This window comes from Capra hircus, chromosome 4, assembly GCF_001704415.2.
Source record: "Capra hircus breed San Clemente chromosome 4, ASM170441v1, whole genome shotgun sequence".
In the NCBI taxonomy this organism is placed as follows: domain Eukaryota; kingdom Metazoa; phylum Chordata; class Mammalia; order Artiodactyla; family Bovidae; genus Capra; species Capra hircus.
This window is the reverse complement of record NC_030811.1, coordinates 8,678,184-8,696,407: the sequence shown is the minus strand read 5'-3', so window position 1 is coordinate 8,696,407 and position 18,224 is coordinate 8,678,184. Positions and strand designations below refer to the sequence as shown.

Below are 18,224 nucleotides of genomic sequence, written 5' to 3'. Positions count from 1 at the left end.
AATATTGGTGCATACCATAGTCTATAATCTACATGTCTCTTTCCTATATCTGTTCTAAAGGTAACAAATGCTGTTTTAAAACTTATTGAAAAAGAAAGAAATGGTGAAACTATCAATACAAGACTGATAAGTGGAGTTGTACAGTCTTACGGTAAGCAGTTTCCCTTTAATTCGGTGAAAGCTTTGATATCAGTGGCAGTGATAACAGAGATGCAACAGGTTTGTTTTCAAATAGTGTCATGAAGAACATTGTGAGCATTTACCAACGCACTCACAGTTCTCTTTACTATGTTTGATTTTACCCATTGTAAAGATTGTTTATCCTCATGCCTTAAGGAGATTTTAATGGACTAGACATTTGACATTTGAATTATTTTCTGGTTTCACACTGAATTACTGGATCTATATACCTGTGTAGACTGAAAACTAAGCACTTACGTATGCTTAGAGTGTCATTAATGGAGCTGAATGATAACCAGAAATCTGTATCATCTTGAACAACTGCCATTGAGAAGCCAATAAAGCAACACAGTGGTTTAAAACTTAAGTAATGTTCTGTTTCTTTGAAAGTTTAAAATTAAGCATTATTATTTTCAAGCTTTAGAAATATTAAGATGTTCTCTTAATGAACTTGATGAGATCTTTGAAGCATGCCTGGCTGTTGGTCAGAATCACTTGCCTTTGTGTGTCTTGGATTTTTTTTTTTTTTAATGCAAAATGTATTTAACTACCAGAAAATAAGTTTGCCTTTTGCCCTGCTATTTTATTCTTACCTTTTCAACATAACTTAAACTGAAAGCTACACCTAAAGTAAAATATATATTCCTTAAAATATAACCAAAAATGAAGCAGTTGAAACATAGTTCTGTTTACTTCCAGTGGAGCTGGGACTGAATGAAGATGACGCCTTTGCAAAGGGCCCCACGCTAACAGTGTACAAAGAGTCCTTTGAGTGTCAGTTTCTGGCAGACACAGAAAGATTTTATACCAGAGAGAGCACCGAATTCTTGCAGCAGAACCCGGTTACTGAATATATGAAAAAGGTAAGCTTAAACATACTTAGAGTAGGCTTAAGTTAAAAGTTCCTGCTGCTCAAGTAAATTACTCTTTTTATGCTTATATATGCAGCTTCCTTCAAAGTCATTTCTTGGGCACTGTTAACCGGTAGTGTTTGTAGCAGGTGCAAATGGATTCTCCCCACTCACTAAGGAGCTTGTATAAATTAACTTAATAATCGTGGCTCATGTTCTCCTACTGTGTGGAGGATGTAACTGTTACAGCTGAATGACATACATGTTTGAACACTCTCTCCTAGAATGTACAGGTGTATCTAATGGCAGCCACCATCTTACATCAGTGAAAAAATAGTATTTGAAGAAACAAATTTCTAACTGCAAACTCTAAGCTGTTTACTTCTTTGCTTCTGAGATCTCTCCTAAAAATCTATTCAACACAACCTTCCAGTGTGTATTAGAGAAGTCCTTCTGAAAGAACAGGATCGAAATTTTAGATGAGAAGACTGGGCATTGGTCTCTGCATCATGAATCTTCTACATCAAGTGATGTCACAGTACAGTTCTGCGGGAGGTATTCTAACTTCCCTTCTCGGAAATACCGGTGTCCCAGACTTAAGCTCAGAGGAGTGACCTCAGTCAGGGGTCAGCAGACTTTCCTTGAAGGGCCAGATGGTAAATACTTCAGACCTCGTGCACACGTGGTCTCGTCTGCAACCGTTCAGCTCTGTGTTGTGGCACAAAAGCAGCCGTGGCAACATCGAAACCGTGCTCCAGTGCAAGTTTCCTTCCAGCAGAACTTTGCCCCCAGGCAATAGTTTGCCAACCCCTGACCTCAACGGGCAAGGAGACTTCCAGGGGGTCCGGGGCTGCGTGTCGGACACCCGCTTCTCCCTTTAGTCTCTGTTCACTTGGAGGGCAGAGTCACTGCAGAGTCACTTTCTCCATGTGCTGAGACCAAAAGCCAAGGAGAGCAACAGCTCCCCTGTCTAACCACATAAAGTCATCCTCAATTTGTCCATGACGTTCCTAGAACATTTTCCCATAAGAGATAGTAATTATAAGTGGGCCTTACAAGTCTGAAGTTAAAAGTCCTTGACAAACGAGTCCTTCAAAACCTAACAGAAGTGGAACCCCGCAGAACTATTACACTTGGGAAAGTGATAGTTCTTTGTGTATTTACAAGTTAAGTTAGCTTTCATGTGCCAGTCTGGAAGCTAACCAGCTTATTGAGAGTTGAAACAGCTGCTTGACCAATCAGTTTTAAATCTAAGCACTGATTTTTACAGTGTAGTTTTCATAAACATATCTTTTATTGAACTGTACTATATATGGTAAGTCTTTTAAAACTGTATATGTATTTTAAAAGTGTGGCCTTTTATCAGGGTACAGATCCACACGTGTGGCTCAGGCCTTTTCATTTCATGGACTTCTTCGTGAATTGCAGTTACCTGCTGTCTACACCGAGGAAGGTGGTAGTGCTTTGGTGCGTGGAAACCCGCTTTATAGACGTATGGTTTCAACCCAGTCTGAGCCCTGCCTTCAAGGGAGAATGTGCTACCTGCATCCTGGCCATCTTAAATGGGGTTTCTTGGGTTAACGGTTTGGCCCAAATCTGGTTGGGTCTTAGCAAACATGACTCCATTTGAAAAATCCATCATGTAGAGATTCTGTGGGCTTAAAATTGGAATTTAACCGTCTGAACAATGCTACTGTTACTACTAGCTGTAGACTTGCATGTCAAACTGGGCTATGTGTCTAATTGAAAATCCCCACTCCACCATTTACTAAGGGTGACTTTAACCCCCTAGTAAATGGTGGTTAAAGTCTGTTCCTCAGTTTCCTCATCTGTAAAATGGGGATATTTTATCATCGTCATCATCATCATTATTATATATTATTTGATGTTTGGCCATGAGTATGCATCAAAACCTCCAGTGTATGCCTGATAGTACACAGGATAAAATATGGAACATTTTATTCAATAACTTGAGAAATTATGTTTATATTCGAACACTCTATTAGGAAGTAAAATACAAAACTCATGAACAGTTTTGAGATAAAACATCAACTTTCAAGAACTACTCTCCTTTTAGCAGCTCGTTTAGGCTAGATGTACAGATTCTCTGGGGTCTGTGTTCCTTTTTCTTGCATTGTCCTTCAGAGGAAACAGTTGAGAGTCTGTGGCTTCCCTGCTACTGATGGTGTCGGGGGAACAAGCCTCAGCCACGTTAGTTTCAGTGTATCTTACTCTCTGTCTCTTGTGATTGAGTCTGTGGTGAGCCTCCAAAGAATACTTGACCTTTCTAGGTTTCTAATGTCATTTTTTTAAGTTTTAAAAACAAAATATATGTTATGAATTTGCTGACTGCTTTTTGATCCATTTTTTCATTTTGTTTTTCCTGTATACTGATCCTAATAGAATTAATAGAGACAGTCTTTGCTTAATTTTATTTAGTCCTTTTGAATTTGTACTCTGATGTAATTGTCTGCCAAGTACAGTGGTGATCACGAGCTTATTTACCGTCAAATCAACAAAGAATGTAAATCACTGTCCCTCCTAAAACCTAATGACTTCATACCCAGGAGTTTGGGTTTTTTGGTTTCCCTGGTCATGACACTCTAATGAAGTCTGTGAAATGTGGAGAATGGCATTATGTCTGAAAAAAAACAATGTACATACCTTGATTTGAAAAAGCTTTATTGCTTAATTATGCCAAAACAATTATAATAGCAACATCAAAGATCACTGACTAAGGGTCAGCTTAACAAATAATAATAATGGAAAAAGTGTAAATGTTTTGAGAATAACTGAAATGCAGCACAGACACAGAGTGAGCACCTGTTCTTGGAAGAATGGTGCTGACAGCCTTGCACAGCTAGGGCCACCACAGACCTTCAGTTCCTATTTAAAAGCAAAAACCAGTGCCAAGGCACAGTGAAAGGAGGCTGGCCTGTGGTCGGTAGTCCTCGCTTGTTCACGGTTTCAGTCACCCACAGTCAGCCTCTCTGACAATATGGAATGAGAAGTTCCAGAAATAAACAGTCTGTAAGTCTTAAATTGCAGAGTGTCGATAAGGGTACTACCCTCGAAAGTGTGAAACAGCACGTATCTGTAGGAAGGAGATTGATATAAAGACATTCGGATGGTTAATCATGATAACCTCGCTGAAGTCATTTGAAGAGGACTTGGAAACAAAGATACAGGCTACAGAGGAAGTGGTGCGCACCGGGGACCGGTTGCTGTGGTTAGCATTCCCTCCCCACCCCAGCCTGAGTCAAAGGACCCCTTCCCTCCTCTTGTTTTCTTCCTCATACTGGGTAGGGCAGGATTGCGAGTTGAATTTGTCATTGGTTTTGTTTTAAAAAGACGCAAGTCCAAACTGTTGACCTGAGCTCACTCCCGCAGGCGGAGGCTCGTCTGCTGGAGGAGCAGCGCAGGGTCCAGGTGTACCTTCACGAGAGCACGCAGGACGAGCTCGCCAGGAAGTGCGAGCAGGTGCTCATCGAGAAGCACCTGGAGATCTTCCACACAGAGTTCCAGAACCTGCTGGACGCCGACAAAAACGAGGGTGAGCCGCGGAGATTCGGAGCGCGTGGATGTTGATTACGATCTGTGATCATGAAGTTGTATGAAGGTCTAGACTCAGAGTTAGCGCTACCACACCAGCCATTCTTTAAGAGGGCTGTGTGTGTGTGTACCTTGCGGTGTGTTGCTCTCAGATCTCTGTAGCGTGTTTTGGGTGTGACTGTTTAGGAAGAACATCTTTTCAGTTTGATGTGGAGTCTTGACTTCTTCCATACACTTTCGCATCCAGTGATGCTACCTCTGTTTTGTGCATTTGAGTGTGTGACTTTTATGCTGAAAATTCTTAGAGATGAGAAGGCTGCTGTTTTGCGAAAGTATTTCCCTTACCCCTTCCTTGTTTTCCTGGGACATGTGAGGCGCTCAGTAGAAGACTGGTGTTTAGACACAGGACTTGTCTTCTTTGGTGCTCATAAATCAGCCATGTGCCATGCATATATTAAGAGAAGAATGTGGGGGCCCTTTTGTGGCTGAATTGTTTGTATAGTTGAGATGGATGTTCATAAATACTCCTTAAATTTATTCATTCTTGTAAATAATATTTGAGTGCCTATTATGTATTAGGCATAATCAGTTTCTCAATCTTGAAGCATCACCTGTAGTTCCTGTTCATCTTTTTGCTGTTATATCAGTGGTTTCTCCTGGCAAAGGGGAAATACGCTTTCATAATCACCTGATTTCATTGTTACTTTTGGCTAAATATAAAATATTTGCATACAATTAAGTGCAATTGATTATTAGGTCTAAAAACACGGTGGTTTTATTTCACTGCACCTTTTATCTCTATAAATACGTATTTCGTGGGATGGATTTGCAAAGTTTGTTTTGATGCATAAAGGTGGCACTTCTTCTTTCAGATTTGGGTCGCATGTATAATCTTGTATCTAGAATCCAAGATGGCCTGGGAGAATTGAAAAAACTCCTGGAGACACACATTCATAATCAGGGTCTTGCAGCAATTGAAAAGTGTGGAGAAGCTGCATTAAATGTAAGTACTGTTCAGCTGGACACGGGTCGGGCCTTAACCATTCCTGCGCGTGGACTGCAGGCGGGTGTCCTGTCTGCACCCACAGGTCTAGGGGGTAAGACTCTCACTGGGCTCGTATAGGGAATTGGCTACTGGCTCTTTAGAGTAGGAGTGTCACAAGCATCTTTGTTTAGTAAATAGCTCCATTAATTTGCCTCTGGCACTTCTTAGGCATTAAGGATGTTATTTCTTGATATCTTTTTTTCCTTTCATTGTTTGTCAAAATTAACATTCCTTGCACTAGAAGAGAGACGATGATTCCATAGAAAGAACAGGCTGAAGCCTCCTAGAGACCTGGCTCCGGCACCGTGGGCCACAGGCTGCCCCATGCAGGAACTTTGGTCTGAGTACCGCCCTCCAGTTGGAGACCGCAGGGCTGTTTGCCCTGGAAAGGCCCTTAGTTGTATGGCATTTCTCCTACAACCCCCATCCCCACTGCCGCCCCCCCCCTCCAGGAGGTACCAGAATATTTCTGCTGCGTTTTCTATGATTCAGTTGCTGATTTTACATAGGAAGTATCGCGTGTTTCTGAGAGACAGGTAAGTTGTCTTCAGGTTTGTCCCTGTTGTGCGCTTAAATTTCAATCGTGTTTGGGACAGCTAACGGAGAAGAAAAGCTTCTAGAACACAGCTGGTTCTTCTGCCTGAGTCCAGAAACTTTTTGTCCCTGATTTTACTGTGTTTGGTGTAAAGTATTTCGAGTCTGTTTTCCTGTTATCTTTGGGGGCTCCCTTTTCCACTTTTCATTATGGGGCTCACTGCATCACTTGTTGTGACATCTGTGGATTATCAGAGGGAAGAATGTAAACACACCTTAGAGTTTTATAAAATAATACACTTTATACTTAGCAGACGGCAGAGTTCAGGCTTGGTGGTAGGTGCTGTGGAAAGTCTCCAGGTTTCAGGGTGAGGTCCCAGCAGTGCCGTGGGGCCCCTGCCCACAGCCCCCGGGGATGGTCCGTCCGGGCTCAGACCCAGCTCTGTTGTTTGCTCACCACTGACCGCATTGCTCACTCGCTTGTCCTGTCTGTGGCAGTTAGGAAGAAAGACTAATGATGGTGACCACCTTCTAGAGGTTTTGTGAATAAAGAATACTTAAAGCTTGTAAAGGGCTTCTTACATGAAAGTACGCAGTGCTCAGCAGTGAGGATTGCAGTTTTTCTCAGGTATCCAGTCCTGTTTAATTTTTTTTAATTATGTAAAAATTATATGATTTTTCTTATGTCCAAACTCTGAATATTCTTTGTTGAAAAGTCTGACGCACAGACACAGGTACACACATATGCACGTGTGGACGTACGTGAGACTCAAAAGGGGCCACCTTGATGAAGATATCTTTTCAATAACGTAAGGTTTTCCCAATTGTTCATTCAAAGCCCATTTGGCCAGAAAGGCAGGGGTAGCCATCCATTTGGCTGGAAAACATGTTTCACTGCTAATAAATCTGATGTAGGCTGAAATTTTTACAGGTTTTAAGTTTGTAATGTGATTCGAATAATATTTATGTGTTACAAACATCAGAATGGCCTTAAGAATTTTCTGAAGGCATATTTTTCATAGTTAAATGGATTTGAGAATCACATGTGTTCCTGGGTAACTGGTGCCCAGGGAATTCCCCTCGTGGGGTCCCCCTCACTTCACCCAAATGGGAACTGGCAGTCCTCTCCCTGTGAAGTGTGGCTGAAAGCCTGAACATACGTGCTGCTTTTAGACGCACTGTCTTGTAACTGCCACGCCCCCAGGCCAGGGAACACTCGAGAACAAGGCTGGGGATCAGGGCTCCTCTCGGGGGACGAGGGCTTCAGGCCCACCCGCCATCACGGGAGATTCCAGCGGAGGATGAGAGCTGTCGGCCTTCAGAGGCTGGTGACTGAGGACAGGCGTGCCCAGCCACGCCGCCCGCGCCGTCGGCATGTCTCACGGAGGCTCCCGGAGGACTTCAAAACCTTGTGCACCAAGGACTCTTCAGTGATGGGTTTAAACTGCTTTAGAGCTGAACAGATAATTGTTTTAATAGGCAAGTTTTTTTCACCAGCAAGTCACCCCACGTCCGGCCTCTGGACAGAAGGGAGAGAGGGGGCGGCTGGGTCAGCCAGCACATTCCATGCTGCGCTTAGGGAGACAGGCTAGAGCCCAACGTGTGTGCTCAGCCGCTGGCCGTGTAGTGACGGTTTGTAGGAGAATGGTCAGATACAAGGAGGAGACTTGAAGGGAGCAGCCTGGAAGCAGAGCCCGCACCTTCAGGTTCGTTTACAAAGACCGAAGCCCACAGCGTGGCTGGCTGCGTTCTTAGTTTTATCTACCACAGCAACCAGATACGTGATGATGGCTGGTGCTATAACTCAAAGGCCCCATGTATGCTTCAGAGAAAATTGAAGTTGTTTTCATTGATTCCGCAAGGATCTGTGGCCTGGCTCTGAGCCTGGGTTCCCATGTGAATTGCCACACCTCTGTGCTGCCCTCAGGTCTCAGCTTTCCTTCTCAGACCTCCATGCCCTCCTCCTCCTGCTCCGGTGACTGGATGGCGGGTCTGCTTTGAAACCTCACGTCTTCCCTCCTCCGTCCTTAGCTCAGCGGGGCAGCTGTGGGCTCGGTGCCCCTGCCCTCCCCTTCGCCCCCAGCAGCATTCGTCCCCTGAGATGGAGTCATTTCCTACTGAGTCTGGACCAGCTGTGGGTCTTCACACCACCATACACGTACCGTGCTGGACCTGCCTGGTTCTTCTCTTCCTAGATGTATGCCTTCTTTTTCCCCTGTATATTACACACCTTCATCTTCCAATACCCTCAAATGCCATTCTTTCCCCAAAGCCTTTCTCGACCACTCCTTGGAACCAGCATCGTGTTGGACTGTTTACACAGCATTCACACTCCTTACATTTCGCTTGTCTGTGTAAATGTCTCCCGCAGAGCTGGCTTTATCCACCGTCGTGCCCTCAGCCCAGCTCCGTGCCTCACACAGAACAGGGTCTCGGTGTGCTTGGGTCTTTGTGATGCTCCTCTCTGTCTCCAGCAGGATTCAGGGGGCTCACACAGTGCCTAACAGGCGGAAAGACAAATGAGACAGCAGCAAAGTAAGGGCTGCAGACACAAGCGAAGCTGAGTGCAGAATAGTGAGTGGCACTCAGAATGCGTGCAGTGAGGTGGTGAAGTCTGGTCTCGTGACAGAGGTGGGTCACAAATTTGCCTCCAGTGTTTTCCATCAGCACAGAAAGCCTGCTGGAAAAGACAGTTGGCAGTACTGTGATGTACGGTCAGCTCCTTGATTCACACCGATCATAAGGAACAAGCCCTCAGCTCTGAGGAGTGACTCTTATCAGCATTCAAAACTGATAATACCTTTCCTAATGGCCCATCTAAAGTGAACACCAGCCATGTGGAAAGTCATCCACATACAACGTAAATACAAAGTAAAACTATATCGGGTCATTGGATGGCTTTGTAATTTCCCCTGACACCAAAGTTTCACAGCAGAATGGAGTTCAGGGAAGGAGTCAGCGCAGACTTGTGAGCACTTGCTAATGAGCACTTGATGATACAGTTGGTTTCATGTTGAATTTTTAATTAGCACTCCGTTCTGCAGCAATCTGGGCGCTATTGTTCTCAACGAAGAAGGCCTCATAAATCAGGTATAGAGAATGTTTCATTACTGTCTTCAGGGCAGAAATGGCAACAGATAAGCACAAAGTCCTCTTTGAAACTGTATCTTGACTGAGTGACTTCAGTCTAACTGGACCTGAAATGTAACCCAGCAAGAGTGGGCTTGTAGATACTTTGATGTCCAGCGGGACTGTTGGTCTAACAGTGGGAGGCTGGGCTGCAACCTGGACTGGGGCACAAAGTTGTCAACATTTATTTGCAGGTTTGGCGGGTGGGGGGGAAGTGTTCTCCTGAGATGAAAAGGCATTTTCAGGAGTGGCGTGGGGCTGCTGGCTCCAGGATCGGGAGTGCTTGTAAGAGGAGCACTTAAAATGGAGAATTTTAGAGACAGACAGAAAATCAGGGCACTCTGACAAGCATGTTTTCAGCATAAGACTAAGGAGTGAGCCTGAGGCCGTATATCAGACTTGTAAAAAAAGTTCTATGGTTTGGGTTGAGAAGTTGGCTTAGGTGTAATTATAAGAACCGAATTGTGTACGAACTTACCCCAGAATAAACAGAGTAACATGGTGCTGGGTGCTTCTGGCAGATGGAGGGTTAAGTGATATATCCAAGATTCCCTTTCTCTCTGGAGTAAAATCCCAAATATAAGAACTTAGTTCTGACTCAATCTTCCTATGGATGGTGAGAGAAGAGAATGATCCACTCAGAGCCACACCTGCTTGGGAGCCTTGCATGGGGAGCGTGGTGTAGCTCCGTCTGGTCCAGGGGATGGAGCACTCAGCCTCAGCCAGGTCTTCCCACAGTACAGAGTGGGTGGGAGAAGGTCCTCAACCAGCAACTGCTGAACGCTGGGTGATGGATCATGGTGTCAGATCTTACTATTTCTCATTTTGAATATGTTGAACATTTTCCGTAATAAAACTTAAACAGAAAGAAAAAAAGAAATGCACTAGTTTTGATGCAGTTGATGTGGGAAAAGAGAGGGGACTGAGGAGCTGTTTTAGGATAAAAGGAAACAGTTTCATACAGTAGGTCCACCTGATGCTTTTAATTACAGAGAACTGATAACATGGTGGCAATGCAGATTGGTCTAGAAAACATGCAGGTAAATTGTCCACTCTGTCTTGCCATGAGATGAAGAGAACAACCTTTTTCTCTGGAAAAAAAAACACACACACAAATAAATGTCCATTTTTAGTCTGTGATCACCAGGCTCTGAGGAGATTCACTGTGTCCTTCGTGTAACCAGGAAGCTCCCTTCTCTCCTCCACCTGTAGGGGGAAACCTCAGTCCTTTCTTCCACAGGCACACCCATCGAGGAGCCTCCTCTTACCCAAATCCCCCACACCAATCTCAATTCTGGCTTAGCCTTGCTGTGCGCCCGCCCACCCTGAAGAGGCCACGCCTGGTTCCTGGCCCAGTCAGAGGAGACCATGAACTTCTCTCGGTGTTTGAGCTCATACCCGGCAAGGGGGCACAGCCTGAGCAGCACCCCACGAGGATGCTGACCATCATGTGATGGGGGAGGCCTTGCTGTCCAGGGTTCAGGGAGGTTCTCAGAAAATACTGGTGAGTCCAAGATTGGCAGCTGGGATCCTACACGGAGCCCCCAAGAGGTCTGCTGGGACAGGAAGTGGGGACGGGGCAGGGGAGGCAGGTAAACCTGAGAGGACGGCCTGGGCTGGCCAGACCAGGGAGACCCCGAAGGCTAGGTCAGTGAACGCCTTAATTCCAAGGACAAGAAGAAACCAGGTTAGGCTGTATGAGAAGCCTGAAACTGACAATATGATTTTTTTGCTTTTCTCCTTTTTTTAAAAAAAATGAAATTGCTACCATGTGAAAAATGGATTAAAAGGAAGAAGAACTGTTAGCATACCAGTTAGGTTTGTTAAGAGTGGTTCAGATAGAAACGACACGGCTGGTGATGGGGACGCAGAGAAGGAACGAGGCAGTTAGACTGTAACAGGCAGGGTCCATGCCGGATGATTGTTGAAGCTGGACAGTGAATACAGGGGGCGAGTTTCACGGTCCTTTGTGATTTTGAATATATCTGAATCTTTTCTACAATAAAACGTTGACAGAAAAGAAATGTAAATAGCAGTGCAGAGGGCGGCAGAACCATGGGCGGTCAGGCCGACTCTGACGCGGAGTTCAGGAATCCTCCTGTGTCCAGGGCAGGTTGTGTGAGCCGAGTGGGGACATCTGGTCTGGAGAGGAATATGCCAGCCACGGGCAGAAGATGCCCATCACGTAGGAGTTGTATGAGGTCCCCTCACCCCACCCCCCACCCCCTGGGACCAGCCTGAGCAGTGTCGTGTTTCTTATATGCAGAGAACTCTTGCATAGTAAGAGTAATCACGCAGATTGCTAAGTACACCATTCGTGTTTTTTTTTTTTTTAACATCCAAAATTCGCATCTTCATGTTCTTAAAAAAGCATGCATTTTATCCAGCTGGCCGGAAAAAAAAGCATGCATTTTTTTCCTCTGCCCTCACCTCTCTTGCGTTTGTGACCCTGCCATCTGGGGCCCTCGGAAACAGCTCCTGCACATCACCATTTACCTCCCGGTTGCTAAATCACCCACCTTTTGAACGTTTTCTCCTCCATTTGACATTGCTGATGGCTCCTTCCTCAAACTCCCTCCTCTGTGCTACTCCTGTGTGTCCCTGTCTCCGTCTGCTCTTGGCAGCTCCGAGGTGGCTTCTCTTAGGATCTCAGAAGCTAATTCAGGTCTCCAGGGCTCAGCGCCTAAGCACAGTCTTCCCTCAGGAGGTTCCATCCACACCCTCGCTTCTCACCAGCCAGACTCCCGGCTGGGTCTTCTCCTGTTAGCCGAAAGGATCTGGAATTGGAGTCTGAAGGTTTCTGTTCCCTTAGAGAAGGTCTGTCTTTCCATGGGGAATTCATACCTGGCATTTCTTGGGACTTTTATGTTTTTTCCAAATCCTGGATCTGAGAAAAATCGGTCAAGAAGTGAAGACAGGGGAGAGCGTGTAGTTCTTTCGCAAACATAATGGTCAACATAGCGGCGCTGCTGGTTCAGAGGACTCCATCGAGGTGGGAACTCCGAGCTTCAGGCCGTCTCTGGGAACCAGGCTGAGACAGAGGGGCAGTCCAGTGGGTCAGCCTTCCTCCTGGGCAGTGCCCAGTTATAAATGTGTGTGTGTCGTCCTCCGCTCCTAAGAGGCAGTCCTTCTTGCAAACGAAGCAAATATTAATCTGTTTATATTCATAATACACTTTATATCAATCCTGTGAGTGATGTTGCAAGAAACAGCAAGGTTTGGAAGCAAATTAAGTCCTTAAATTGGCAGTTTTGATATGTGATTCTTTTTAATGCTGCTAATAACCTTACTGTGTGATAGTGTTGGCATTTTCCAGTGTTTGGGTACTTGTTGGAGGTGAAAGCTCTTTGTAAATACTTTAAAAGAACCAATGCCAAGAGGAAAACAGTATGAATGATGAGAAATAATTTGACATGAAATCAGAAAACAATCTAAAATCTGAATTGGCAAAAGCAGTATCAATTTCAATGGCAAAACCAAAATTAAGTCAAGCGAACAGTATTTTCATTGTTAAGAAAAAAAGAAAAGAAATGAGTTTATATGAAGTAAGACGTGTGCTGAGGGACAGGTATTTTTGGATGCAGGCTTAGGAATCAGATTATTAATAGAGAATGCAAGAACTTGTACACCTGGAATCGTTCTCCGGAAACTAAGAGCAGGATTGTACAGTGGGACAGTTAATGCTGTGTGTGTGTGTGTGTTCTAAGTTTTAAGATAGAAAAATTTTTAAACATTAAATATATGTGGCATCCGCTTTCAATATTTTAAGTGATTTTTATTTGGCAGTTTTTTGTGTTAAGTTCCCTTTTAACATTTTATCAAATGTTTGCCCAGTAGAGACCACTTTACATGTCACTGAAATGAAAATCTTGTCACAGTACTTTTATTCATAATAATAACAGGCCTGGCATGTTTATTATATCTTTAATAACAGAAAACCTCTGAACCTCCTGGTATAACCCTATCACAGAAGAATGATTTAATGGTGACCCAAGATCAAGTCAGGTGTCACAGAAACGCAGAGTGATTGGAATTGGGGGAGTTGTGGTTTCTCCTTCCTGAACCAGAGGAGAAATACTCATCAGGAATTGGGCGCGCTGGCAGACCGTTGACACCCCCCGTCAGTGACGTGCTGCCCGGGGAGCCCTGCGCTCGTGCTGAGCCCCGCGTCCAGCAGCACCGCCTGGGCTCCGCCTGTCTGCCCGACCTCTCCCTGGGCCTTTTCCTCTCTGAGACTCTCAGGAGCAGGCTGCCCACATCAGGCTGGCCAGGTGCCCGCCCTTGACTTTGTTTCTTCGTCTCTAAGGGGGAGACCAACAGCCCTGACCCCACAGTGTGACGGGTCAGGCCTGCGAGCTCAATCTGCCCTCTGACACGCAGCCAGCCCTCGGGTTGGCCACTCTGGTCTTCGTATGACCCCAGACTGTCCCCTCCGGCCCGTCTTTCCTGCCTGCCTTCTGCAGCACTCCCGAAACCTCCCCTGAGGCTGGTTCTCACATCTCCTTTCTATTCTTCTGTCCAAAGAGTCCCAGTGGCCACCTCGCTGATCGCCTGGTGCTCTGACGGTCTCCGGGCCTGGCCTTCCCCACCCTAGCTCTCTACTTGTCCTCGTCCATCTTCAGATTTCCCGGGTGTACTAGTCAGACCCTCACTGCCATGTGTGACCCACCCCTGCCCTTGCCCACATGTCCTGAGATCTCAAACCTACATTATTTTTACATTGCCTGCTCAGCTAAGTTCTAAGTAACTTATTGACGGGTCTCCCCAGCCAAGACAAAGTCCAGAATATGAAATCTTCAACGGCAAAAGTAGACAAAGAAAGCTGTCACTTTGAAAGTTTGTTTTGTGTGGTTCCTTTGAGTTTTCAAATAATTTGAAAAATCACTTTTTCGTGTAGCTCGGAATTAGTATTTCATTTTGAGTACAGAGAATATATTTTCTTTTATTATATCTATAAGCAGAATATCCTATGTGTTTTGATGATGGGATGTGAACTATTTCTTGATCTTATTTGTTAGCATCTTTGAAGAAGGAAGCAGATCTTTTGGAATATTTTCTAGTAGCATGTGAGTATACAGTCTAGTCCCCAGGAAACAACTCGTGTCTGTTTTTCCCTCTCCCCAAGGACCCCAAAATGTATGTACAGACAGTGTTGGATGTTCATAAAAAATACAACGCCCTGGTGATGTCGGCATTCAACAATGATGCTGGCTTCGTGGCCGCGCTGGACAAGGTGGGTATGCTGACCTGTGGCTCCGTGCGGGACCGAGCGGACGGCCCGCGGGCCTCTGACTGTGTGTCCGTGGCCTACAGGCCGCGGGCCTCTGACTGTGTGTCTGTGGCCTGCAGGCCCACGGGCCTCTGACTGTGTCTGTGGCCTGCAGGCTTGCGGGCCTCTGACTGTGTGCCTGTGGCCCTCAGGCCCGCGGGCCTCTGACTGTGTGCCTGTGGCCCGCAGGCCCGCGGGCCTCTGACTGTGTGCCTGTGGCCCGCAGGCCCGCGGGCCTCTGACTGTGTGCCTGTGGCCCGCAGGCCCGCGGGCCTCTGACTGTGTGCCTGTGGCCCGCAGGCCCGCGGGCCTCTGACTGTGTGCCTGTGGCCCGCAGGCCCGCGGGCCTCTGACTGTGTGCCTGTGGCCCGCAGGCCCGCGGGCCTCTGACTGTGTGCCTGTGGCCCGCAGGCCCGCGGGCCTCTGACTGTGTGCCTGTGGCCCGCAGGCCCGCGGGCCTCTGACTGTATGTCTGTGGTCTGCAGGCTTGCGGTCGCTTCATAAACAACAACGCAGTCACCAAGATGGCTCAGTCGTCTAGCAAATCACCTGAGTTGCTGGCTCGATACTGTGACTCCCTGCTGAAGAAGAGGTACTAGTGCGTTTGTGCGTTTTCTTAGTAAACCTGCTTAAAACCTCGGCCTCTAGTGAGGAGTTAAAGTTCTATTACGTGTGTTACATTGTAATTTTTTTGTACCTTTTGAGAAAAATGCTGTAAACCGAGTACAGCTTCTTTGTCTTCCTGAAAGTCATTTCATGTCGCATGTTAACGTGGCCCAGTTCACCTGTTTCTTGCGTCTGTAATTGTAGACAGTGGGAGCGTGACCCTCCTAGCTAAAAGGCTAAAATTTGGAGCGCTATCAAATGAAAAACTTTCGTATTTTAAATACGCAGGCACTCTGGCAGAGCTTGAGTTTGTTTGGCAGGACACACAGCTGCTTTTTTAGCCATTGTCTTTTCAGAAACTGTCTCATCGAGGCTGTTGATAGGCTATTCTTTCGTTAAGGCAGCTGACGCAGACAGAGTGGCGGAGAGCTCCGAAGTGCGGGTCTGATGAACATGCGTTAGTGACTAGAGGCGAGTGGGCGCCAAGGGAACCTTTGAGGAGAGGGACACGGCCCCGGCCTCTCAGGGAGAAGCCCGGAGCTTCCGGCCAACCGTTCTGAAGCAGGAGCACCTCTTCAGAGCCTGTTTGGTGGTTGGGTCATTTTAGATGAATTTATAGGGATCTCTTTTAGAGAGGACTCTTGGAGCAAAACCTTTAAATTTTTGTTTGTCCTGAAGTCACTTTTCAATTAATATTTGCTCATAGACCAGAGTGAACGAGTCAGTTGCTAAAGGACAGCCATCTGTTTTGTAGACATAACGACAAGTAGGAGGCGGCACTGGGGAGGGAGTTTAAAATGCTCTCCCACTACCTTTAACTATTAGGCCATTGAACGGCCTTTTATTTTTTTCAAAGTTAAGTTCAAGCATATTGAGGAAAGCAATTAGAAAAGTGAAGCTAATTTACTTAAATTTAAATGGCTTATCTTAAAGGAAAACGATTCAGAATGTTTTGGGAAACTTTTAATTTTTGTTGTGGATATTCTAAATGATTATTTGGAAGGATAGTTTATGAAATAGAATATAAAATTGCCAAATGGCCACAGGTTAAAAAAGCTAACCTTCCCTCATCCACGTGCTGATCTGAAAAAGAACTCACCGTTTGAACCGCATCTGATATGGTAGTTTGGCAAAGAGGTGCTTGTTTAGTAAACATTTGCTGGTTTGTTTTATTAATAAAACACCGTGCCTTTTAAAAATTTTCAGTTCCAAGAACCCAGAAGAAGCAGAACTCGAAGACACGCTCAACCAAGTGGTAAGGTGCTGGCTAGTTACGTCGGTTTTCAGGAACTTTTTCTCTGACAGATGGCTTAGAGGTTATGTTTATGAGGCATCTGAACAGTAGTAGAAACACTTACTTTATTCTAAATCTGATTTTACTTCCTGTACTGAGTCAGTAATGTTAGCATTTGCGCCTTTCTCATTAGTAATAAGTCTGGACCAACTTAGCGTGATTTAAGGAGTGGGTGACAGTGTTAAAAGATGCTGGGGGCAGTATTCTGTCACTCTGAATGTCAGCATACGGGGTGGGACAGAACAAGACCCACGTGTTGCTTCCCGGCCTGTGGCTGGGACCGGTCGTGAGGTGTGTGTGTGCTCTCTGGTGGCTTTCCAGATGGTGGTCTTCAAGTACATCGAGGACAAGGACGTGTTTCAGAAGTTCTACGCGAAGATGCTGGCCAAGAGGCTTGTGCACCAGAACAGTGCGAGCGATGATGCCGAGGCGAGCATGATCTCCAAGCTGAAGGTAAGGCTGGCTTCTCCCAGAGAGTGCAGCCTCGGGCGCCGAGGCTCCTGGGCCCTCCAGGCTGTCGGCTGGGCCCTCCAGGCTGTCGGCTGGGCCCTCCAGGCTGTCAGCTGGGCCGAGCCGTCAGCTGTGATGGCAGAGTGAGCGCTGCCGCTGCACACCAAGAGCCCACCACCATTGTCGAGACGCGTCCAGGCCCCCCACCAAAGTCGTTGAGACGCGTCCAGGCCCCCCACCAAAGTCGTTGAGACGCGTCCAGGCCCCCCCACAGTCGTTGAGACGCGTCCAGGCCCCCCACCAAAGTTGCTGAGACGCGTCCAGGCCCCCCACCAAAGTCGTTGAGACGCGTCCAGGCCCCCCCACAGTCGTTGAGACGCGTCCAGGCCCCCGTCATAGGGCTGCCTGTGCTCTCCCCAACACTCATGTGTGTGCCCATGTGCACACACACAGGTTCCCAGACACAGACGTGTGCACGCACACACACACACGCCCTTCTGCTGCAGCTGAGCCCACCCAGCGCATCCTCTCCGGCTCCCGCGCACAGCCCCAGCTCTGCACGCCCCCAACCCCCACCGGCCCACTCCCCCCACCTCCAGGAATGGCTCCACGTGGTGTGGCCTCCACTCATATGTTTTGTTGGCCTTGAGCAATTGGGGCTTTTTGTATTTCTCTGGGCTTGGTTGACTGTTAGTAACCCCACGTCTGCAGGAGGACAGGAATGCTGCTGGCTATTGAGCATTTATTTCTTAATTCGGCTCCCGCTGCACCTGGCCTCTCAGGGCTGTTCCACGTTTTACGGCGTATTTCGCTGTGACCGGAAATTAGTTAACGTGAGTGCTACTCCGTGTGGGCTGCTGTGATGGAGTACCGTAACTTAGTGGCTCAAACAGGAGAGAAGTGTTCGCAGAGCTCCAGAGGCTGCCAGGATGCCCAGAGCAAGGTCCAGGCAGCTCAGTGTCCAGTGCAGGCCCCCCGCCCCTCCCCCTCCCCCTTCCCTGAGGACGCCCAGCCACGTCCCCACCCGGCCAACTCTTCCCCGCATAGAGGTCCACCCTCGGGACCTTTCCTAAACCTCCTTATCTCACCGTGGCCCCACTTCCAAGTGCCAGCAGCCTAGGACTTCAGCATGGGATGGGGTGTGGGGGATGGGCAGGTCAGTCCTCGGCCACGGGTGAGACACAGACAAGCCAAGTCGTCTCGGTGTTCTCGTGCTGTCAGAAATCCTCGCTCTTCCTGCCCGAGTGGCAGTCACTGTGTTCTACGCCAGTCGCTGACGGTTCTGTTTACAGCTATGTAGGCTTTGATAGCATA

The 18,224-nt window shown here is 46.8% G+C and overlaps 1 protein-coding gene across 5 annotated transcripts in view; it reads left to right on the top strand.

The window, feature by feature from the left end:
* Nucleotides 1-18,224, top strand: part of CUL1 (cullin 1) — an 88,580-nt gene that overhangs the window by 60,616 nt on the left and 9,740 nt on the right. For all 5 annotated transcript variants that reach the window (XM_018046827.1, XM_018046824.1, XM_018046823.1 and 2 more), the window contains exons 6-13: nucleotides 61-151; nucleotides 880-1,043; nucleotides 4,422-4,584; nucleotides 5,456-5,586; nucleotides 14,417-14,524; nucleotides 15,046-15,152; nucleotides 16,373-16,421; nucleotides 16,782-16,913. In XM_018046827.1, the coding sequence (XP_017902316.1) occupies nucleotides 61-151; nucleotides 880-1,043; nucleotides 4,422-4,584; nucleotides 5,456-5,586; nucleotides 14,417-14,524; nucleotides 15,046-15,152; nucleotides 16,373-16,421; nucleotides 16,782-16,913 (945 nt within the window). The remainder of the gene's footprint in view (nucleotides 1-60; nucleotides 152-879; nucleotides 1,044-4,421; nucleotides 4,585-5,455; nucleotides 5,587-14,416; nucleotides 14,525-15,045; nucleotides 15,153-16,372; nucleotides 16,422-16,781; nucleotides 16,914-18,224) is intronic.